Raw genomic sequence first — 24,840 nt, 5'->3', positions numbered from 1 at the left:
TTTTAAATCTTATCGCCTTTCCACAACTTTTGGTGGGATAGTGTGTATTGATGCATTTTGATAAAACCAAGTCAGATTCTCATCAGCAGAGTGTGGCAGCTGAGTGCTTATTTTCAAGCACGGGGGGGTGTCGGACTCTCAAGAAGTCTGTCACGTACTGCGGATGGCGTGAGTTACCGAGCACCTTCAGTTGGCGGAACATAGTGATGGGGAGAGAGAGTGCGTTGACCTGAACTGAGGAGTTCAGCTTGGCAGAAGCCGCTTTAGCTGCTGCTCTGCGAGTGAGCGTCGAGGGTTTTAAATTTTATGCGGGCAACAAACTGGGAGCCGGCGGAGGGATATGAGCGGGCGAGGTGACATCTGATGTCTCTGGCTGGTCGACGACCAGACGTACCGCTGCGTTCTGGATCATCTGCAGAGGAGACCTTTTCCAGGAAGAGGTTGCAGTATTTGATACGTGTTAATTATTATGGAGAAAACATACCGCATGACCTGACAGAACCGTGTGAGAGCTGATGCGGGATGGGCAAGCACATAAAAAAAAATACTTGTGCTGGCTGTGTCATGTTTTGAGGTCTTGAGACTGCTCAGTTACCCGGCGAGGCTTAAAAAAAAAACAAAAAAAAAGAAGACCCCCTTCAGCCTGTGATTATGAGGATGGTTCCCGGACTCCTGGGCTGGTTTTCGGGGGGGTTGCGAGCATAAATGGGCACTTCAGCCTATGTTTTTCCAAATACCTTCATCTCCTCCAGGTTGGCAGGCAGGATCCCTGGCTTGCGGTTCGACAGGGAATTGTTGGGCCGCGCGGCAGCCGGAGACAGGGGCGGCGGCGGCGGCGGGGCGGTGGGTAACGACACCACGATGGACGTCGGCAGGCTGCTGCTGCTCTGACCCTCGGTCACAGGTCTAAGGATGGGACAGGAGAGAAAGAACAATGTGTGACCGTCGGACAAAATAGTTCAATTTTCTCTACCAAGCAAGGAATGGGGATTTGAATTGCTGATCGGCTAAAGCGAATGACAGCTGTAGCTCTAGGAACTGTGCATTCCTTTTAATTAGGAAGAATGGAAAGGAAGACGATGTAATTTGGAAAGAAAACTTATTCTTGCATGACGTGTCGAGCAAACACAGGCTTTTCCTCAGATGCTTCCCAGAAATATGTGTTAAAAACACATTATTGTGGCAACTTTTTTTATTTTGTGATTGATTCTGTCCTTTTTTGCTTTTTTCAAACCTCTATTCAAGTCTACTTTTAGATCCAGCATCCATCCCTAACTGGGCGGTGGATGCGCGTGTTTTTTTCTCTAGCTCTTTGATTTTGGGCGTTGCCACAAAAACACATTAATAAATGGCAGAAACATGGTTTAAGTGTTCGCCCGCGGACGTTTCATATTTCTGCACCTACTTGAGGGGTGCCGGCAGTATAGTCTGATAGTTGTAGTGCTGCTGCTGCTGACTGAGGATCTGCAGCTGGAGGAACAGCTGCTGCTGCTGCAGCAGCCTGGCGTAGGAGGAGTCCATGGGCGCTTCGCTGGCCTCCTGCTTCTGGTCTGGAGGAACGTACAGGTGGTACTTGAGCTTCTTCACTCTGGGCTTGGCCTCTTTGCCCTTCTTGCTGCGGCTTTTCTCGGAGGGCGACTTCTGCTGGCTTTGCTGTGGTGACCAGAGATCGATCAATGTCTTTATTGTGTCATTAAAAAGAAAAAAAAAATGGTGATCTGATGTCGAAAAGCTTACTTTCACCAGTGTTGGACCCGGTTTGGACGGGGCCACCGTAGTGACCGAGTGAGGGGGAGAGACGGCGGTGCGGCTAGCAGGTGGCTCAGTGATCATTTTCATAAGCTCTGTAGTGGCTTGTGAGGCAAGTGGAAGGGTCTGCAATATGAGGAGATTTCCAAAATCATTCTAGAATGCAAATATTCAATTGATTGGATAAATGTAAGGACTCATCGTCTGTGGACCTGCAGCATGGTGGCGGGCGTTGGCGCAGGAGCTGGAGAAGGAGTCTCCGGTGCTTTCATGTCCCCAGGTGAAGGGACTGAACTCTGAGACTCCTGACTCGCGGGCTGTTCCGGGGAAAGAGCATCGCTGCTGTCCTCATCCAACACCTTGGGGTAGTTCACCTGTCCTACTTGTAAAAAAACAAATAGGGGGCAAGACGTAATGCTGAGTCCGTTTGCTGTTTATTTCTTAATGATAGAGAAAACATGAGTGTATCTTGTGTAAAGTAGAAATATAATTCAAGTTTTACCTATGATGGCCTCTTTCAGACTGGAGTCCACCGGCAGGATGTTCTTCTCCACCAGCTCCATGGGTCCTGGCCTCTGGGCGATCTTCTCGTTCAGGTTGTCGGCCAGCCGGGCTCGCTTCAGTTTCATCTGGGTTGCCTGGAGCGAGGGCTCTGCTCCCGTCTCTGCGAGAAAATCACACACAAAATAAATGGTTAAATGTGACAAAACTTCTTGGAGAATCTACTCTGAGAAATATAAGTGAATGAAACCATATTTTTGTGGCATTAAATACAGAATGAAATAATTTTCATCGAGGCATCTTCTAGAAGACCTTCATATAAGGTGTGACGGGTGTCAACTGAAGCCTTGGCAGTACCTTGCAAGATGTGCATCCTGACCAGTTCGGCTCTCTCTGGACGACTACGGATCTTGTGCTTTAGAAAATTCTCAGTCTGATGGAAAGAAGAAGGGGAAAAAAAAAATCAAAATCAACCAGTAAATTCCTTTTATTTCGCTGGTTGTTCTCTGACTTCGATCAAACGATGAGTCAGCTCGCTATACTGCATTCTTGGATCGCTGGCAGAGAAAGTTGTGAGGAACACTGCCCTCGGCTCTACTGGAGGAGGGGAGAGGTTTGCCTTCGACCATCGAGTCCTAATTCGATCGATTTTCAAACTTACCCTCGCTCTTTCCAAACTACGGATCTGCCCGTGGAAAGCTGCTGGGCTCTTTAGAGCTGCGAGAGACACGCACCAGTATCATGAATACACAGATTACGATGCTATAGAAATAATGCTAAACAGGGAACAGTATTTCCCTATTTACAGTATTAGGCAGTTTATTAGATGCATGCATTTGGTTTTCTGTGGAGGACTGACAGCGCAGTTACTCACGTGGCATGATGCCCTGGTCCACCAGCTGCTCTCGAGTTCGCCTCTGCTGAAGCCTCAGCTGCAGGACTGGCGAGAAAGAGGGAACGGCATTTTCGTCAAATGAAACGCAGACTGAGATATTGTGAAAGGAACAGAAAAAAATAAGATAAAGGAATAGTCGAGAGAAAAGAGGAGTTCAAAGTAACAGACCGTAGGGAGCGCGATAACGGTCAAACAAAAAGGCAACAAATGACATGAAACGAAGCCCCACACCCACCCACACACACACACACCAACAAATGAAATATGTCTCAGTCATTTCAGAAGAAGCAGACAATAATGTTGTACTATGAGTGGATCTCTCTGACTTCCAGCTGCTTTGTCCACATGCAGTGCATACTGTGGCGGGGACTTGTTGCTGGCATGTGTGCACCAGGTGTGGAGTTCGCTTAACAGCAAACAATAATTCACTGGTCCCAGACAGAGGAGATCTTTAGAGGGATGAAACTCTACCGGCCGCATTTGTTGCTGCATTAATAGACTGTTGTGGAGGAAGCAACAGTTGGTATGGTTTGTAACATCACTCCCGATCGCTGCGTTGCTTCTAAAACGCTGTTTGAGAAGAGCTGAGGGAAGGGATGATGTTCCCGTTCTATTTCCCCATAGCTCCGCATCATCAGCGCACATCTGATGTTTAACATGTGATCTGTTCCAGCAAAATTGACTTCCCCTTTAAAAAAAACAAACAAAAAAAAAAAAAAAAACAAGCACAAGAGCTACAACTGGATTATCAAACTACAAAAAAGAGAGGGGCGCTCACCTGCTCGGAATTCTGTGCAGTAGGTGCTGAGTGCCTCTGCTTCAACACAGGCCATTTTCATAAATTTCCCCTCCAGCAATTAAAAAAAAAAAAAAAATTCAAAAAAAACAATGTAATCTCATGTTTTGGCACCAGAAAGTTTGCCCACCCGACTCCAGTGAAGCACGATCAAAATGATGGACCTCCACTCGGCTGAACCGCCTCTAAGAATTACTGACAAGCAACATCAGGTCCGTCCTCCGTTTCTCAATCCCTCCCAGAATTTTTTTTTTTTTTTAATTACTATTATTACAGGGCCACAACCCCTTCTCCTCCCTCCACTTTCTTTTCTTTCTCTCTCTCTCTCTCGCTCAGCCTGTTGGTTATTTTCCTGGTGCAAACAGAGGCAGATGCAGATGGATGAAAACATGGGTTCTTTGCACAAAAGGGCAAACACATGACAACGCAGTAATAAAAAAAAACAAACAGCGAAACATAAAAACGCGGCATTGGAAATTTAAAAAAAAAAAAAAAATGTTAATGAATTTGTGGAGGAACTGCAAAAAGAGGTTTCAGTTATTTTCTAAACTGCCCAACAGGAAGTGTCACATTAATTCTGGGGGTGGTGGAGGGCGGGGGGGGGATTTGTTGTTTTGCACAACTCAAATCCTTGCTATGAGTAAGCGGTGGGCTCTTCTTCACCCACGGGTCGGGATGAGTCGGCACTTCGTGGGGTACGACGGTGTCTGTCGCTCCAACAGGAAACAGCTGGAATCACTTACTTCTTTTTTGTCTTCCTTCGAATCCCTTCACATGTTGATACCAAGTTATAAGCCGCTGCGTCACACCCAGGATGTGAAATCATTGATCTACATCCTCTGCATGATTTCGCACAGTCTTGCACAAAGCATTACAACCCTGTCAGATCATAATTTACATTTGGGGGTTTAATCCATTTCAAATGCAGTCCTTTTGTAGATACATAGATTTTCAAACTAATTCTGGAATTTGAGGTAAAACGCGATCTTTTATTTTCCCGTTTTAACGCAGACCGACGACTGTCCGAATCAAAAGTAAAACCAATGAATCTGAGATTGAACAGTTGACTGATTTGACATTGCGAAACTTGAAATTGAGCTTTATGATAGATTTGGTCATATCTCGAGATCACAAAGCACCATGCCAGAGTGCAGGGTTGCATCTGAGGATACGTTGTCATCTACCTGCTGGTTGTGTAGTAGTCAACAGAAAATACAACACGCTCTGATTAGCATGATTTAATAGCGCTACCTATAAAGGGGTAGGACAGGGAGGGTGTTTATTTTGAAAATTAAGCACATGCTTTGACATTCCTGTGTTTGGCTCCCTGCTTGGCAGCTTGAAACAGCTTCTGTCAAAAATAGACTGGGCGCGACACAGACAGCCCCTGTGGAATCGGGCAGTCTGGGTACGCAGGGCTGGCAAATGTAAACACGCTGTGATCGTCTGTATGCTTTGCTTAGAAACTGTATGCTTTCACTCCCAACCTTGAGCTGAAGTGAGATATTTTCAGACGTCTTTTGATTTTGGCTGGGTAGAGGGCTTGTCACGGGGAGGGTTTCCGTTTCCTGCTTGATGGGGGATCAACAATTCAAACACGCTCGGTGAGTGATGGTAAATAGCTGCAGGTTTGCTTTAGGGTGATTCATATGGGCTTCCAGTCAACCGCGCTGTCCCTGTTCGCTCCGGAAATGACGCTCAGCTCGACAAACTCACGGTGACCCTCCGGCCTCGGTCATATCATTGATACGTGGAGTTATGTGGATGCAAGCGTGGGTGTCCGCAGACTTGCTAATCTGTGAAAATACAAGCGCCCTAGGCAATATCTACAAGGAACACACCCAGATTTTAAGCCTTTCTTTATAAATCACTCCATTAGATAGAAACAACACATTTTTAAATAATGAAATCAGAGAAGGTCTTGTTTATACTTGAGAGGCTGAAGCCATTTTTTACATTTTTGCTTGAAAACCAATTACAAATCATTTATTCCAATGACTATATGCTATGTGCCTCTCACTGAATCTTATCATCCCCACAAAAAGGCTTCTTATGATATTAAACTCTCAAACCTGGATTTATGAACTTGAATTCATGCACGTGTGCTCGACTGTGGGCTCAGATCCAAAAATAAATCAATCGGGGCATTAATAAACTATTTACTGGAAAGCAGCTGAAGCACACAATCACAATCCTCTGACAACTCAGGGAGCTTTGTTGACCGCTATTAGTCAACTCTCGAGAGGCTTGTTATTAATCGGAGATTAGTTCGGAGTGAACACAAACTTTCATTAATCTTTGATCACGGTGATCCAATAGGCCGAGTCGCCAATGACACGAATTCTGGGGTGAACTTAGCAGAATTCACAAGTATGTTCAAAGGCTACCTCCACGCATGAACAGTTTCTGTTATCTGACGCTGACGTTTTGTTGGTCTGAAGTTAAACAGATTTTGGTTTAGAGATAAAAATTAAAGATTAGTTTGGTGTCATTCTGCCGTAAAATGGAAATCAAGCTGCGGTTGGAGTATTTAAGCATTATTGTGTGTCCAAATCTCCTCTGCTATGATAACATTTAAATGTAGCTTGATTTATCGGGCAGTTTTATAAAACGAGTACTTTCACTTGGATACTTTTACTGCATTTTACCGGCAACACTTCAGTACTTCTGATTATCATGAAGTAAAATTGCTCACAGATTATTTTCTGATACACTGATATCAGGATCTCTTTTTGGGAAAAAAATGTTGGTAAATCAGCAATGCTTGGGATCTAGTAGGTATCGCGGTCAAGAGAAAAATGCATGACGCAAGTCTAAAAATCACATTTCGGCTCGTTGCACTTTATGGACATTCCTATATCTAATTCTGTTCCGGTAAGTTTGCAGTCATGTTCTATTCTAAGCAGGCGGTAACACTTTTAGCTGATCACGTACTGGAGCGTAACACAGGCATTAATTTCAGTTGCAAAACATCTCTGTACGTCTTGACGCTCGACTTTGCTGACGGAGCAGAACCGCGGCTCTCCCGCCACACTGCAACCATGCAGCCAGAGTGGTCACGCACGCTGTCATGATGACGGTGGACAGATTAACATCTGCCTGCTAAAACCAACGAGAGAAGGGACTCTGCGGTCGGCAAAGTGTGGGGATGGCTCACACGGTGGAAAGTATGAGGTGTGTGTTCTCACTGGAGGGGGAAATGACAAAAGCCGAGATGATGAGTGGGTGCTACTACTGTTGACATTCCAAAGAAATTTTTCCACTGTCAAGACGTTTTACTGCGCTCTCCTGCAGACACCAGCAGGCACCGTGCACGGCAACACAAAATCCTACGTTTATCCGCGGCAGATCTGGCTGAGTGCGCCGTGTCTGTTCGGGGCAACTGACAAGCGGCGTTCTTCTGAAGACGGTGATAAACACTGCGACAGACTGAACCGACTGACAAAGTAAGCCGCGACTTGGAACTGGCGATGGTGAATATCCCCAGCCTGGCTCGACCCCCATCCATCACTGCTTGAGTCGGTCTCATGAAGCTGCCAAACAACATGGAGCGGCTAATCAAACGCTAATGTGCAGGCTGGCGAGCACGAAGAGGATATTTTCCTTTTATGCGGTGCGTTTATGGGAGGCTGACGGACATGAAAAACATTTATAGCCCAATTTGAGCTGATTGGTTTGGAATATGTGCACTTATTCGGTGCATTGAGCTAGTGTAGACTTTGACCCCAGAGAGGTATTTAACCAGCATTTCATGAGATTTTTTTGGTTGTTTTTCTTGTTTCACATAAAAAAAAAATACAGTCTTGCATTTGCATGCCAACAGCGCAGTCCTTTCTAGACGGTACACAGCTAAAACCCATACATGGTGCACACTCACTATTTGCCATAGTTGATATAAAAAGATTAATGTCTATAATTCAGTCTCCAAATGTAGAAAAAAGGAAAACTGTATTAGGACCAGCAACTTAATTTCAATTACTCAATGGATTAGTGGGAAAACAATCGTGATGTGTAAACAACTGAAGGGATTCAGCAATATCATGCGCAAGCCGCGTCCATTTTTTTTTGGTAGGTTGATATTTTCAGGGGTTAAGAACTTTAATTTGAAAAAATAAAAAATAAATTAAAAAAAAAAATTATATATATATATATATAAATATACAAAAATATAAATTTTGATAATAACACGTTACAGTCAGCGACTTCCTGCTGTCTGAAAACCCGCCATCATCACTAAAACCTGTGGCTCTTCCACTAAAGTCCTTTGCCGTAGCTTTAATGCAGCCACCTTAGGTTGCTTTTTGTTTGCGGTCTCCCCGCTTTAAGTTCGGTCCATGTAACAGAAGAACGTGGTCTAATGGGTTGAAATCAGGCGACTGACTTGGCCTTTGAAATAAATATTCCACTTCTTCACCTCATGGAACCCTTGCGCTGCTTCTGACGGCATGTTTGGCTTACGGTTTAATAGTCTGACGGCCGAGAGCTCCGCCCCCTTTACTTACGATCTCATCCTGATTCAGCTAAAAGGTACAGAATTTTATTCTGCGTGTGCATAATAACAATAACGCTTCCCTCCTTTGTTCCATTTGCTTTGCCACGCCAGTGCTGGACGGAGCTAAAACCGTCGTTGCCACCCGGCTGTACTGAGGAACGCCGAATAGCTCGTCTCAGACAGTATTGCTAAATTTAAATGAGGCGTTCTATGAATACATTTTACATGACTGGATATTTCTTTGTAACGCCAGGCAGTGGATGGCGATGCAATCCATGTAATTGTTTGACGCGTGGTCAAAAATTCGACGTGTTTTTCATGAAAACCGCATGCTGCGGTACGTCGCGGACACAATTTCAATTCTTTTGCTTCGTTTCTTTTAATACGTGAAACAAAGTATATTGTATAAGTGGAACTGGGATCACTGGATGTTAACACTGGCAACGCTAAATTACCGCAGTTCCATTAAGGCAAGAAAACAAAAACCTTATGTCACTCACAGCCCCAAATCCAAAGCATCGCATCAAAGATGCTTCCCAGACCGACAGCCATCGAGGCCCACCACAAAACCATTTTATTTTATCCCCTGTGTCTTCTACATCACTCAATGTCTTCTGCAGGAGGGAGAGGTGAAAATATTCTCTCTCACTGAAGGGGCCAGCTGGATCTGGAAGCAACTGAACTTGTTGCCCTTACCGTTTTTGCGCTCGTTCAGCGGAGGCAGGCTCTGTGTGGGCTGCAACGACAGCTCCTCCATTTCATGGGTCACCGCCTCGCTCTGGGGGCTGGGCACCAGAAGACTTGACATCCCATAATCCCCCCCCACTCCTAATTGCCCCTGAGAAGCCGGAGTCTCCATCCTGCCTCAGGTGAGAACTGGGTTGGGAGCTTGGGGTGGGAAGCGACAGGTGGACGGCTGGCTGTCCCACCGGTCACGTCTGGCTGCTGCCTGTGCGGACACAAGACGAGAGAATGAACGGTTAAAAAAAACACACACACACACACACGTGAAAAAAAATTTGCTCAACGGCAAACGTGCAAAGCAGAAATACATCACTCGGAGATATTTTGTGGCCTCTCGAGAAACACCAGTAATTCACAATAATAATCACTCTGTTGGTATGACTATTTCAACCGACTGGTGAAATGCTAAGGGTGGCATTTTAATTTCAGCCATCTGGAAGAGCTCAGTCGCAGCCCAAATTATTCATTAAAGTAGCTGGGTTGGCCATTATACCGAATAATCACTTCAAACCGCTGCTCATGAGAAACAACGCCAGCGTGTGCATGAATGTCCTCTCTGTTCAGACGGGCTTCATAATCTGGAATATGACGTCGTTGTGGTGGTTTCAAACAGAGGGAACGGAAACATTTCAGGGAGCAAAACAAACAATTTAGTATCCATGGCTTCCCAACAGTCTGTTAACCAGCAGATGACAGCCTGCACGGCTCGAACATGTATGCTATTTATCACCCTCCAGCGGCCCCACATCTATCCTTTTCGGGACCTAAGAACTCTTTACTAACCACCCTTGATGTTGCTTTTGACCGCCTTCTCGTGGCTGCCTTTATATCTCCCCCGTGGGGCTGAAAGTGCCAGAGGCATTAGATGACCCACTAGATGGGACTCGGAGGCATAAATTCAAACATTTGGTTAAAGCACATGTAAATGTCATTCACTCTGGTGCGGAGCAAGACGTCCAAGCACAACAAGCCCCCCCCCCCCCCCTGCCCGGCAGCCACCGCTTACTCATGTCATGCTGTCCCACCGCTTGAACATTCGTCATGCGATCAAACAGTTACGCAGCCCTCCCCCTCTCACGTGCTTTCAAGTATACGCGTAAAACACATTTCTGTTGCTTATCATGACGGCTTTAGAAGTTCGATTTAAAGACGTTCAACGGTGTTATATTTTCCCGCTACATGGCTGTTTTTGTTTCTTTGTTTTCCTTCCAAGACTACACCATTATTTTAGAGGGGGGGGCTAGCATTTGCCTTGGCCGATGCCCACTTTACTTAGTCTATTAATGCCTTTTTGAGCATATTGGTTTCTTTGAAAGAAGATACTGCCCTCCTGTTATGGTACACATAAAACCATACTGTATAGAATTATTAGGGGATCTGCTATAATCCTTCACCAATTCAAAGGTCTCAAAGGCCATGCGTATGTGTGCATCTGCTATCATTAAAAGAAAAAGTAAATTGCCCAAAACATTACCCTCTGATTTGTGTTCTTCACCGCTGGACTCACATGTCACCCTTTTCTTTCCTGACCTTGTCTTTTATTTCTGATGTGATCCAAAACGCATTGTTGATTTCCAATTGAAAATTAAGACACAGCGTTACTCGATTACATGAATTAAATTAGTGAAAAAAACAAACAAAAAACACATTAATTCGTTGGGATATAGTACACATGCCATCAGGTTATACTTCTCTGTTTAACCCTCTCAGGCTCAAATTAAGTTGTGGCGTAATTAGCTAAGTAGCATTTAGCTGTCGCAAATCTGCAACATCTGCCTGGAGAGGGATAAAATGTAAAATATAGATTTTTTGTTAATTCATTCGTTCATCATCTATATAGCTTAAACAATACAATACTATACAATGAGGGCCGCAGGGGTGCTGGAGCCTATCCCAGCTTTTAATTGGCCGAGAGGTGGGGTTCATCCTGAACGTCGCCACTCCGTCGCAGGCCCACATATGGAGACATACAACTATTTACATCACCTGGTCTCCAATGAACCCCCTGCGTGTTTTTGGACTGCTAGAGGAAACCGGAGAACCCGGAGGGAATCCACTCAGACACAGTGGAGAACATGGAGACTCCATGGAGAACCCCTGTTGGAATCCAACCTGAGACCTTCTTGCTGTGAGGTGGGAGGGCTAACCCTTGTGCCACCAGAATCAGTTATAATGCTTCACATGTAATTCCACAATATAAACTATGATTAACCTTTGCAGTAAAGTTGAATTTTGCAGTCTATATAGATTTTTCTACAAAGGAACTTTTATATATAAAATTCTTTTTTCTTTTTCTTTTTTACATCACAGCTCTGACGCTGCTACCCTATGTGCCCCTCAATTGCCCCTCGGGGTCAAATTTCTGATTCCGATTGTAGTGCTGTGTATAAAGACAGGAATGGAAAGCTATAATGAAACTACCATAGAGATATTTTATCATATTTATGGAGACAGAAAGCTAATGGAAATAATGGTAGATATGTGGGAAATTTGGGCTTTGTGAGGGGGTGCATGCTGAATCTGGCCATCAGCGCAAAGCTTTCAAACTTGGCTTCAGACCCACTTTCTGGCCCCTTAATGATGATTACATGCTGCTAAAACACCAAGTTTCGGCCGTAATTCAGATCTTGGTGGTTTGGCCTCCGTGGCTTTTTGTGACAGAACTTCAATACCTATATCCAGTAATGCCGCGGTTAGTCACTGACCTGCTTTAGCTCTTAAAAATGTGTGAAACGGTGCACCCTGCTCTCCATCACTTCAAAGCTAGTCAGATGTGATTTCAGTATTTATGTTTGAAACACTCAAAACAGATGTGTTCTATCCATAATATATGTAAGCCTCTACTAAAGTAATAAATATAAAGTCTGCAACGTTTACGGGGGGGTAGAGGTGGCAGTGGAAAAGAGGATGAGTTGGTGATAAATTTGTAAAAGTACTGCTATTGAACCGTAAAGTGTCATATTTGAAACTGGACAGCCATTCCTTTCTGCGCTCGCAATTTCAAAGTCCATTAAGAATGAGTAGAATTAAAACGATGCACAGCCGGCAGCTACTTCTGGACTCAGACGCCGGTGTCAGGTGAATGGGCGTTTGAAGATAGGGAGAAAATAAAATGGGTGACGAGCAGCACTTGAGGGTGCATGAATGAAACTAATGTGCACGCGAGGCAGCGTCGGGATCTGAAAGTGTTCATAGGCTTCCATAAGACGATGGGAGCATAAATAAAAATGAAAAAAAGAAAATCCCCTGACACTTATTAATGAAGAGCCCCATCTCCTCGCGGTCTGCAGGGAGAGACTCTCAAAGAACCCATCGATCATCAGCGCGCACACAAAAGCTTTCAAGACTCCTGCAGATATACTTAGGCTACAAAGTAGATAGCACGATTTGAAGGAGATCCATAGATCAATTTACTGGTCTTGTTTCCTTTTGGTTTTTATAAACTGAATGTTCCCATCTTGCCTCAGTATCATGTTGACTGTGTAAAACTATACGCTTTTTTTTTTCTTTCCAGTATTCATTTGCATGGCCTGATAACAGGGAGGGGGGAGAATTGGCTATGGTTCTCTGACGCCTCAGCAGTAATTTGGGCAAGGGAAAAAAAAAAAAAAACTCTTCTTCTGAGATGCAACGTGATTCACTCTGGAAGTGCATTTTCCACAGCAAAGAGATCTATAATCTGGGATTCCCCACATAATGACCGGAAAAAACAGCTGTATTTTTCCACACGTGAAACTTCTTTGATAGACGTTAAATAAATCGAACTGTGACCCAACGAGGGCCTTTCGTAACACCTGTCAATTAAATTGCACATAGCCAATTTTAAAAACATTTATTGGCTAATTAGTAGAACAACACCAGGATCCTTGAGCATTCAACTACCATTTGACTGCTTTCTCAAAGCTTGAATCAAAACTGGCCAAACAACTAAATGGATGCACAGTCCTTGACGTGAGTAGCATGTACCTTGTGGAGAAAGGAACGCTGTCTGGGTTCAGTCAGAGTGACAGAGCACACAGAAATCAAACAAAAACACTGTGGGGAAAAGGTATGTGCCAAATCAAGGTTAAAATATTGGATAAGTCGAACATTAGGTTGTGTTGCCCCGCCCTGATATGACACATTAGAGGATGATCCAGTCAGTTAGACCTCATGCAGAGCTGGTCTGGACCACATGTGGCCACATTCTTTTAGACGTGCAAACGTAACGGCCCTGGGGCCAAACTAAAGGACCATCTGGCCCTCCTGATGGCCTGCGTTTAAACAGACAAACATACACATTCAGACAGCACAGGTTTATCATGCACGCAACGATGAAAACAGTGAAAAGACCACGGAGAAAATTACAGACATCGATGGCTCTACCCTGTCTTTGATACTCCACTGTTTTTTTCCAGTTTGAGATGAGATGTAATTTAATGATCCCGTGCTTGGGAAATAGTTTCGAAGCAGCAGCAAGACATACAAGGACGAGACAGCTACAAGCTAAAAATACACATAAAAAAGAAGTAAAATAAATAATCTCTGAAGTGTAAAAGTATTGAGTATTATCTAAAAAAAAAAAAAAAAAAAAATCTCTCCATACTTACCAATATACAGGAATAAATAATGAGCAAAGTGGAAATGTGAGGTAATGCAGTAATTGATTAGAGTGAGTTATTGTATAGGGTTACGGCATGAGGTTGGAAAGATTTCCAGGGTCTTTGTTACAGTCTACTGGAGAAACTGCTTTCATGTCTATCCGATGTGAGGTGGAGGGGGTGTTTTCAGGGTTGTCCATGATGGACGACAGTTTCTTAAGCGTCCTCCTTTCCACCACGGTTTCAAAGTTCTCCATCCTGGGACCAATTACAGAGCCGGCTCTCCTGATAACCCTGTCTAGTCTGTGGGAGTCTCTGGGTCTGATGTGGCTCCCCTCAACACACAGATGCAAAAAAGACGACATTGGAGAAACAGACTGATAAGACTTGCTCTATGGGTGTATGTTTTCTAAACAATAACACTGAAACTCAAACTCTCTTCCTCCCTATAAAGTAAAAGTAGCGCAACCGGTAGTCAATCGAGAGACGTGGCAGCAGGTGTCACCGGGGCCAAGTCGAGTCAAAACGAACCCAAAATATATTGGGGAAGATCGTAAGGAACTGTTCGAACACGAAAAAAAGAACTTTGACCGGTTGAGATATAAATTATTAACGGTGCTATTTCTGCTTTCCTGGGACATCGCTAAACATCTGAGCAGGAATTCTGTGACGTGAATCCGCACAGACGGATTGAAACCACGCTAACCCCGGGGCATGGTGAAATGTTCCGAAATATTTGCCATTCTGATGAGTTGACGTAGCCACGATTTATTTCGAAACAGCATCCAGAAAAGTATGACTATAAAACTTTCTTCCTGGCGACCGTATGCTGTAATATAACATGAAATGCGTTTACTAGTTGATTATGCAACACTCTCCATACCATGGATTCATTATGCACTTTGGGTGAATCTCATGTTGAGGTTATGCGTGTATTAGTAATGTTTAACAGTACACTCTCCCATTTTGGAAAAAGTACGCAATAATCATGAGTCCCTGCTTGATGATCCATCAGTGATGAAAAAAAAAGAATCACTCTTACTATATTTTTACCAAAAAAATACGAGCTGTCAGCGAGGAATTCGAAATTGTTGGTGGTGTGTCAGACTTATTGATCTGATACATTTTTAAACACACATTTGAATTACTTTGTAGAATAGGAACGTTGTTGGTGGCGTGTATCCAACTGGTGATTTTCCAAGCCTTGCGGACAACATGCGAAATTAATAATTGACGAGGAAAGAAGGGGCTTCTGATCGTCGTGATCATTTTTCCCCCATTCCCCAAAAATAAATTAAAAAAAGAATAGTGGTGTAAAATTAGCGTTCAGTGGATGGGTTGAAATTGGCTCTACATACACAGGGGGGCAACAGAAAAGGGCGAAGTGAAAAGGAGGGTGGTGGGGTTGCACATGTAAGTGAGAACGGGGGCAGTGGACGAGGGAGGAAGGAACAAATAACTGTCACGGCCGACAGGGCGCTGCGGGATAAACATCGGCGCTGGCCTGTCGGGACTCAGAGTGGATCCAGATGGCAGGTGCTGCGTGTCGTTCTGCCCGGGACTGTTCTTTTAATGGCAACAAGTACCATGTGTTTCATCAAAGGGTAAAACACACGCTGAATAAATAAATAAAAAATAAGTAAAAAAAAAAAAAAATACAAACACGGACACACTTCTCTTGCATCCGAGGTGGTCAAAAACAAATGATTATTTACGGTTATTCATTAAAAAAAAAAATTCAAAACATTTTCCGGACTCTTTTTTTTTTTTCTAGTTTGACCAGTTCAGAGCTGTGCTGGATTATCCTGCCAGTGCTGCATCATTCTCTCTCCGGGCACGTTTGGTATTTATTACATCACATTATTCACACTGTCAAACATCAACACACTGTGCACGGAGGAAGCAAATAGTCGTCTTTCTTTGGGAACATGTTGCACGCAACTTCCAAATTGAGCGCAGCATTCAAAGATAGAATAACTTAGTAACAGGAACACTTAGGGGGGCCAAACCTAATGCGTCCCGATCAAAGTGAGTCCAAACTAAATTACTACAGAGTCTCAGGTGACCGCCGGAGTTCCTGACCCGAAGAAGAATCACGGAAAGAACCTGAGTAATACCATAACCTGCATGTTCAGTACCCATATAAACAGCTGCATTATCTCGGTTTGTGAGGACCAGACTGTTTTGTTGTTGCTTTTTTTTAAACTGGCATATTCACTTGAGACAATGTGTTAATTATAAACAGAACATGGGTTTATAAATTGAATTTATGAAATAACGAAAATCCGACAAAATTCTTGACCTTAAAATTCTAGTTTAGGATATCCAGTTTTGAGGGGATGTATTATATTTTAACAGTAGTCATGGTGATGTTGTAATATAACCACGAATGTTGGTGATTTTTTTATGATTACTGTAACTACATGGAGAAAAGTAAATAGGCAGTGCTTTCTAGGTGCAAGAATGCACTGAGGCTGCATGATGTGGGGATTCAAAAATATGACAATATGCATAGAGAAGCAGAAAATCTGATCACAACCCCTAATCACTAGATTTATTCTCTGGTCTGCTCTAAGATGGAAAAACTTCAGAATTTGAATTAACTCGGAAAACACAAAAGTAATTTTGAAGAAATAACTTCAAAAAAGGTTGAAAAAAAAGGGTCTTATAAAAATGACCTGAAAATTACATAAAATCGAAATGGAATTTATTTTCAAAACGTACCTGAACCTTTTGAATGTGACCTCATTCCGAATTTTTGCCCCACAATTTCTTTCAGAGAATTAGGAAAAAGAAAGAAGAAGGAAAGAATGAAAACCAGAAATCTTTTAATTGGTTTTCATTCTGCCTGTAACGTTACCAGCTTACGGGATCCTCAAATATAGTCACGCTTCCTTTCACGCTGGTTATAGATTTACTAAGAAATAGCTTGATCAGTGACTGGATCTCGGCTCTCCCTGGGAGTCCGGACTTTTTTATCACTAAGGATGCATCTTGATAGAAGCAACCCTTGTTTTGTTTTTTTCTTCCAGTAACACTTCACTAACAGAAAGGATGACAAGGCATCGGAATGAGGATTGCGGAGGAAAAGAAAAGGAGGGGGGTGAAAGGGGTAAAAGTGTGTTGGCAGTGAATGAAACGTGACCGCTACCGATAAAAAAGAAACAGATGCAAAACGACACAGATGTGTTTACTGTACAGAACAGAACAGAATGGTGAAGACTGTGAGGAGCTCTGACCTTGCATGGGACTGGCCTTACTTTCACACCTATCCCAAATGAGAGTTGTTATCTCAGGACTGTGGCTCTGTGTGTCTGTGTGTGTGTGTGTGTGTGTGTGTGGGCTGATATGCCCTTTGGCATGAAGTGAGGAGGTTCCTGAGACCAAGTGACATTAGTAACTAACATACTGTAAGCTCTTCTTAAACTCTCACAACCCTAGTAGAGTCTTACACACCCGATGCTGCAGGTGGGCCATGACGGTTACAGGTGGACACATGTTGCAGAACTTTCACTGACAGACAAGCCGCTTAAAACGTGTGCCAGGGTTGGAATCGAAACTCTTTAATGTTTAACCGGATTCGCTTGAATTGCCAACAGGCAGTCTGGAGGCCACAGGGTCAGTGAAGATTCCCACCATCGCTGCTTTTGCTCTAAAGACTGCCAAAGCCATCCTCGGAGCTCCACACTCTCACCCGAGGAGCTAAAAATATGCGCCGATGGGACGCCGACACTCCCAGGAGTCTTAGGCAACATAACTGCTGTACTTCTGTCCCCGAGGCCTTGTAAAAGCGCTAAAGACATGCAGAGCAGGTAAAGTGCTTTGTGATGTTCCACAGCAAACATGTTGCTGACGATCGTTGACTGAAAACAAAACCTCATTTTATATCAAGAACAGATGAATATCCTGTGGTCAGTTAAAACACAGCCAGCGATAGTGGCCACGGGAGGAGAGATACCGGCACAAAAGTACACGAAGCATAGAGAAGTAATAGTTCATAAACTCTGTGCTGATGAGAAGCGAACAAAGGTCAACTTTACTAGAAATAGTTCTGGCTGTGGAGGCCTCCAGTGATAAAAGCACATACTGTACACACACACACACACATATTCATGCAACTGACAGCATACAATGTGTGATAACCACAACCGCTGCAGAAGAGCTCCTAAGACCTCAAATACTCCAGTTGATCTGGTTTCTGTAAATGGACATAATGGACACTTTGACCAAGGAAGGCTCTTGTGGAAAAGGCACAAACACACAGCATACTGAACGAGTTGTGCAGCACTGAAGTGTATCCATCAGCTCCAAGTGACACGTTAAGTGTATTCCAGAGCAGAATACCCTCTGACCGGGGTGACTGCGAGTCCGAGTTGAAAAACAAACACAATAAAATCTCAAACGAAGCTGGAAATAACATTACCATAATATTTGACCATGAAAGTCAATGCTGCACAAACACAACAGGCTATACACAGTTCCTCCGCACACACCCGCAGACACTGGAAAACTGCAGTGCGAGTCTTCTGTTTCGGGGCTCTAAATAGCCCCGAGTGTCTCGTCCAACAAAAATGTCTGCTTTTATCCCGAGATAAGACCAAAATGGTGACATCAATGCGACTCATTCTCCAGAAACAAGGCCTCCGCACTTTTTCCCACAGATGCACATGGTGTTGTTTCCTTCCTGTCTGCCTTTGTGTGCTCTGCACACACAATAAAAATTGGCTAGAGGAAAAACAACAACCCGATCTTTAGCAGATAGTGAGAGCCCTGGTAAGATATTTGAAGGAGAGAGAGAGACAAAAGGAGGGATCTCAGCAGCTACACTGGCTCAAAGACAAGAGCTGCTGCTGCTGTGCAGTGCAGAGTTATGCAGCCTTGTTCTGCTCAGTAGTTTCAGTGAAAATGACATCATCTGGATAAACTGCCCAGGGTGGCATGGCTTGGGTGCAGATTTTTGCACGACTGTTTAAACTCTTGGCTTCTCATACAAGTTCAAGGAACACAAACACACACCCTCTCACACACACAGTTTCACATGGAACAAGGTGCAGAACGCAAGCTGCCCTGGCATTTAATTCACCCCAATGGAGAACCTGGTCGAAGACACACTCGGGGCAGGCTTTTCTTGCACGGCTGGGATAAGAACAGGACAAAGTCAACAGACTTTTTCACGATTATTCTACCGATTCAAACCGTTTTGCACCCCCTGGATTCGCACCTCGCCGGCTCAGGCCGCCCTCCACGCAGCCCGGGTCCTGCCAGCCATCCGATGCGGCGAAGTCGCAGCCCCCCCCCCCCCCCCCTCCTTTTCGGGTTTTGCTGCAGCGACACTACACCCCACTTTTCGCCACATCAATCGATCGGGAGCCAATAAAATAATCATGTGTGTGAGAGCAGACATAGAGTGGGACGGGGTGGTTGTACGCAAAGTAGGATTAACACACACACGACTCACCATTAGCCCATGCATTCGACAACGACCCCCCAAGTTGGGATTAAACAATGAAAACATCTCCGGAGAGTTAAAAAAAAATCATCCTACCGTGGAATCACAACGAGAGTGGAATCACAACTAAAAGCATATTTGCTCGAGGAGGTGTTGGCGGATGACATGGCTATCTGAAGCGGGTAGACTGGAAAAGGCCAGTGGGTGTGGGGGGTAAGCTAGCGACGACTACACTTGAAATCTGACAGGTGAGTGAGTTGCAGGCTGTGAGAAAAATAACGGAGAACGACATCCAGGCTTGTCGTCGCTAGAATTATGAATTCAAAATAATACACCCGGACCCGTTTTATCGGTGTCTAACCGTGTCGTCTCTCCGAACCCGGTCTACTGCTCTCCGCCGGCGCATCAAACGCACCCTTCCCCCGAACAACCTCTTCACATTTTCGCTAGTTAGCTCGCTTCGGCTAACACAAGCTAACATGCTAAAAACAACACGGCGGCGCCGCCGGGGTCTTACCGGATTGCGGGGCAAAAACGGCGGAGCGGGGGGGGGTGACTTCCGAGCTCCGGTTCACGGTGATACATCCACGGGGGTTGACGGTGTAACGATCTCCCGTGATTTCTTTCTCCACCCCCCCGCCTCCGGCGGTCGGATTGAAGTTTATTTCGTGGAGTAAAATGGCTGCGACTGGTCTCGGTTCGGATGCAGTGACGTAATGACGCCGTTGGACAGGAAGGGTTTGGAGGAGGAGGAGGAGGAGGAAGAGGACAAGGAGGGCAGGGATCGCAGTTCTCTCAGCTCAGCAGTATTGAAACAACAAGCACCATGACAACATCTTTGGCTTCACAACAAGTCACCCTCTGGAAACAGCTCAGTCCCGGGGAGTCACATGCGGATGATGATCCCAGGATCCGGGGGTTCCTGGGATCAGTCAGCCTCCGTGGAAACCTTCTCCATTAACTTTCCTCTTGGGGGGGAAACTTGTTATTGTCTTGTGTGTCACAGTTAAGCAGATAATTGGCAACAGAATTATGATGACAGCAGCAGGAGTGTTAATAAATGACATCTGTTCAGTCCCATCCAATAATACATATGTTGATGATTAACAAAATAATCATGCCACAACAGACTGTTAAGATTCTTTGTATAAACGACTCTGTGATATTTTACAAACACACACACCTACAGTTGTGTTCAAAATAATAGCAGTGTTGTTATAAATGTGGGTAAAGCTAAAAATCCTTCTCATATTTTTATTTCCATTCACTTGGAACACTGCACATTATATTTTACATGAAAGCATCAAGAAAAAAGTAGCAATATTTGAATAAATTTACAGAAAATGAAGAAAAAGTGGTTGTAGGCTGTTCAAAAAAATAGCAGTGTCTGATTTTTTCCTAACAAACTCAAATATTTACTCAATGAACTGAAACAACATTAAGCTTTCGCATTCCTGTGATTCACAATACCAATATTTAGTTGCATACCCACTGTTTTTGATTCACATCTGTGTTGCATGGAGTCAACCAACTTCTGATACCTCGAAACAGGTATTCCATCCCAGGATGATTTGACAACTTTCCACAATACCTCTGCATTTCTTGGTTTTGCCTCAGAAACAGCATTTTTGATGTCACACCACAAGTTCTCTATTGGATTAAGGTCCAGGGATTGGGCTGGCCACTCCATAACCTTGATTTTGTTGGTCTGGAACCAAAGTCCCATTATTAGACCTGTAAACTAATTCAAATATTGCTGATTTTTTCTTGATGCTTTCATGTAAAATACAATGTGCAGTGTTCCCAGTGAATAGAAATAAAAATACTAGAAGGATTGAGCTTTGCCCACATTTTTAACAACACTGCTATTATTTTGAACACAACTGTATATATATGTAAATTTATTGTGTTTTTCTAGATAAACAAGCAAAATATCCCTTGGTAACAGACTGCCATTATCTTCATCCTTGGAAAGAAAAAAAAAAAACAATTTTTGTCCTTTCAGAAAAGTCACAATAAAACTGTTTGATTTTTTTTTCAACTTAATTCTCAGAGTTCAGAGGTTGATATTTAATTTCAATTCTAGTCACATCAGTGGTTTAAAATGAGGAGTTTATGCCTAAAATTGCGCTTGTCGATGACAGTAAACAGATAATGTTACAGCTGCCCTCCCCTTCAAAAAGGGGATAATCCTGGAAGATTTAAAACAGACCCGAAAACACGAGCAGCTGTTTGTAACACAGACGAACACAGTTAACATTGTAGAATTAATTCCAAGAAAACCTTTGTTGGCTATAAATTTGTTTTGGGCAGCTTTACAGAACACAGAAACACTGAAAAAAATCATTTGTGTACCTGCATTCGTATTAAATCTTAAAAAATAGCAATTACACTCATTCACAAATCAGGACATTGATAATTTATTTTACACATAAATATAATTAACATTTTGGGTTTTGTGTCACTTTCCTAGTGAGTTGGAGCAAAATCTGCACCAAACACATTTAATTCATTTCATGTTCATAAAAAACAAACAAAAAAAAAAAAGATTAAAAGTTCCTAAAATGATGGTTTGCTCTTTTGCGCCGGAGCTGGGACATCAGCCACATTATGCAGGAAGTCATAAAGCTGTTTAGCATTGTTTGTGCTCCCCAGTATTTCTGCAAGCTTTCCCTGGCTGAATGTGACCAGATCTGCCAGACTCTCTGCGTTTCTCACGATGGCTCTGTAGTTTTTCGTATTGATCCCGGGCATTTTCATGAGGAAGTCGTAGGGTCCCGGGTTGTAGAGGTCCGCCGATTCGGCCACGGTGTCTGACTCTGCTGTGACGGCCTGAGCTGTGGCTGCGTCGGGTTCTGACTGACCCTTCTTCAGGTCCAGGAAGAGCTCAGCGGTGGCGTGTGGCGACGGGCACCAGAGGATGCGTAGGCGGGGAAAATGCAGGGTGAGCAAGGTCAGTTTTGACGATATGTCATTTGATGAGATTTCATGCCGAAAATCGGAGCGGGCTGTCAACGAAAACGGCTTGGCTGGGTCAAACTCGATGAGGAGCACCGGTTTCTTGTAATATCGAGTCATGGAGAGGCACTGGGTGTACAGGCGGCCGCTCTGCAACGAGCCAATGAGATCGCTGACGCTCTTGCGCTCCACGCACACGTCGGGGGTCAGGATGTAGTCGCCGACTTCTAAGGTGATCGGGTCTATGTCCAGGCCCCGGCGGTGCAGCAGGGACGGGAGTTCACTGCGGAACTCACGCATGTCCACAATGACTCGCGACGGCTCCTTCGGCTGATCCTGCCCCCCTGGTGGAACACAAAGCTCTTCAAGAACACTCTTTTTTCCCGCAAAAGACCAATTTTCAAGCTATTACACTAGGGCCCCTTTTCACAGCTTGAGAGTACAGAAGCCCGCTCCGACAATAGTGTGGTTTTGTTTGGCCTGAGCACAGACATCCCCTGCAGCAGTGACTCAGATCCCAATCAAAATAAGTCGTGCTGGTTAACATGCGACTCATGCTGACTGAAGCTGAGTTTCCACGGCTTTATGTCCAAGAGCTGTGATTTCTGAAGTAAAGTGACTCAAATGGTTGCGTTTATAACAAAAACAAATTCGTATAAAACTTTGCCAAGCTGGTCTTTGTGTTCAGATAGTCATCCATTTTCATTATACTGTTGTTGCATTGAGAGATTAGGGAATTCTGCTAAATTGCAAGAGAAAAATAAAATAGGATAACTCAATCTGAAGAGTATATTTCCACAGTTACAAAATAGAGGATGCTAACCTTGCTAGATAGAGGATGCTAAAATACAGTGGGAGCCACTTGCACCGTATTTTTGAGACTTCCTTGATATTATCACATTTACTCGCGTCCAGTTAATACGTCTGATGATGTGCAAGGGGACAATGGGCACAGCAGCAGTATGGAGACCCTTTTATTATTTTGGTTGTTACGCTATTACATCTATGTCAAGGCTATCACTGGCTCCAGTTGTTTGGAAGGGGACGTCTCACCTGGTTAGTTTACACTGACTGTTTTTACTTTTGCACGTCGCTTAAAGAACTATTAAGAAATGAAACTCATCAGACTTGCCTGCCTTGCGAGTGTTAGTGGTGGCGTTCGCAGGGTCCAGATTCCTAGCCAGGTCTAGATTCGTATCTTCGCGGCCCTCCCTCTCCTCTGGGATGACCATGGTAGCCTTTTCCCTATAGAGCCACATGAACAAGGAAAATTTGAAAAATTTGAAAAATTCCGTGACATGTGATAGATCGGAACGGCCTCAATAAACCGATTTGAGGTTTGGGTGATGGCTCCGACCTAATTAGGTGTTCGAAGGCTTTCTTCTCCTTCGACAGCGCCGTCAGGTACTTCTGTTCCTCTGTGGAGCCTCCGTAGATGAGGAAATACACCCTGGGAGGGAAAACAGAATGCAAATGAGATCATGAGCGGGGTTAATGGACCACGGCGTCGAAACTGTCAGAAATGATCCGACACCGCAACTCGATACCCCCCCAAACACACACACACACACACACACGCACACACCTCAAGGGCTTTCCCGGCCGGCAAGCTTTGTAGATCTCCAGCTGGCGCACAAAACTGAGTTCAGCATCATAAAGCACTACGAAGCTGGGCTCCACTTCATGCAGTACACGCGTTAAGCTGTGGGGGTCCGTGCACCCCTTCAGCGGGTGGATGACAGTGAGGGGCTCCTTGAGGATGGCATAGTAAGCATCGGATGATAGATCCAGCTCTGGCGGTTCTTCTTCGTCCTCTTCCTCCTCGTCTGCTTTCAGCTCCCCCTCGTCTCCGCTGCTGCCCGTTGCCCCGTCTTCCCCCGCCTTTCCTTTCCCTACCATTTGGGTGAGGGTGAGAGACGGTCTGCTTTTGCTTTTTGCGGACTGTTTCTTCTGCGCGGGCTCCTTTCCTCTGGAGCCTTTTTTGGTGCATCCCTTGCCCTCCTTTGGCGGGTCCACGTCGAAGGCGGAGGCCGCGGCGGTCTCCCGCTTGGCGATGGTGCGGGTGTAGAGTCTGTTCAGCAGCCACTCGGAGCCGTGTCGTATGTACTGTTGCAGCTGCGCGCAGGTCCTGTCGTCGCTGGCGCAGATCAGAACACGACCTGATGGGAATGTGACAGTCAGGCAACCCCACAACCCAGTCAACATGTCCTCCAGTTACACGAACTTGGATACATGTAGTGAACGGGTAAATCAGGCACAAGTTGTCGTTCACAACTGTACGCAGTGCAACGTAGCCTTAATTTACCGATTAACCTTTAACACTGATTTGTCATTGTGGGATTATTAAACAAGATATTTGTGATCAACACCTTCAGTCTGGATGCTGAGGTTTTCCGCTTTAAAAAAATCTGTTTTTGCAAATTAAGTCTTAAAAAAGAAAAAAAAAAAACCTACAAAGTGCTTATTTCAGCAAGTTAACTCCGCAAAATTACAAGGAGTTCTGAGTAAAACCCTTAGTTAATAACCTCTCAATTCAGCATTAAATTGTCAGAGAGGTTTAAAAGCTAAAAAATAGGAAAAAAGGTTAAAATTAACAAGACATCTCCTAAAAAAAACCACCAAAAACAGCTCAATAAATGGCAATAATTACAAAAATGAACAAGGAATGCCCCTACG

General features: G+C 44.2%; 2 protein-coding genes across 7 annotated transcripts in view; both read right to left on the bottom strand.

Moving 5' to 3' along the window:
- Window positions 1-19,886, bottom strand: part of mrtfba (myocardin related transcription factor Ba) — a 29,814-nt gene extending 9,928 nt beyond the window's left edge. For 3 of the 5 annotated variants that reach the window (XR_015104306.1, XM_086140707.1, XM_086140709.1), the window contains exons 1-10: window positions 19,724-19,885; window positions 9,130-9,382; window positions 3,125-3,190; window positions 2,912-2,967; window positions 2,608-2,683; window positions 2,252-2,413; window positions 1,962-2,131; window positions 1,738-1,875; window positions 1,406-1,653; window positions 738-906 (exon numbers count right to left, since the gene is read on the bottom strand). Coding sequence is in view for 4 of the 5 variants with exons in the window: in XM_086140707.1 (XP_085996833.1) it covers window positions 738-906; window positions 1,406-1,653; window positions 1,738-1,875; window positions 1,962-2,131; window positions 2,252-2,413; window positions 2,608-2,683; window positions 2,912-2,967; window positions 3,125-3,190; window positions 9,130-9,292 (1,248 nt within the window). In the remaining variant the exon portion in view is untranslated. Of the gene's footprint in view, window positions 1-737; window positions 907-1,405; window positions 1,654-1,737; window positions 1,876-1,961; window positions 2,132-2,251; window positions 2,414-2,607; window positions 2,684-2,911; window positions 2,968-3,124; window positions 3,191-9,129; window positions 9,383-19,723 lie in introns of all 5 variants that reach the window. The other 2 variants (XM_086140710.1, XM_086140708.1) reach the window with 2 other exon arrangements.
- A 168-nt stretch (window positions 19,887-20,054) lies between these two features.
- ercc4 (excision repair cross-complementation group 4) overlaps window positions 20,055-24,840 on the bottom strand; it is a 35,785-nt gene continuing 30,999 nt past the window's right edge. For both annotated transcript variants that reach the window (XM_086140706.1, XM_086140704.1), the window contains exons 9-12: window positions 23,750-24,323; window positions 23,522-23,614; window positions 23,297-23,409; window positions 20,055-22,508 (exon numbers count right to left, since the gene is read on the bottom strand). In XM_086140706.1, the coding sequence (XP_085996832.1) occupies window positions 21,766-22,508; window positions 23,297-23,409; window positions 23,522-23,614; window positions 23,750-24,323 (1,523 nt within the window). In that variant the 3' untranslated portion in view covers window positions 20,055-21,765. The remainder of the gene's footprint in view (window positions 22,509-23,296; window positions 23,410-23,521; window positions 23,615-23,749; window positions 24,324-24,840) is intronic.

Source organism: Fistularia commersonii, chromosome 33 (genome assembly GCF_037954325.1).
Source record: "Fistularia commersonii isolate RoL2024-O1a breed Wild chromosome 33, RoL_Fcom_v1.0, whole genome shotgun sequence".
Lineage (NCBI taxonomy): Eukaryota > Metazoa > Chordata > Actinopteri > Syngnathiformes > Fistulariidae > Fistularia > Fistularia commersonii.
Note: the sequence above shows the minus strand (reverse complement) of the source record. Positions and strands in the feature narration are given on the sequence as shown.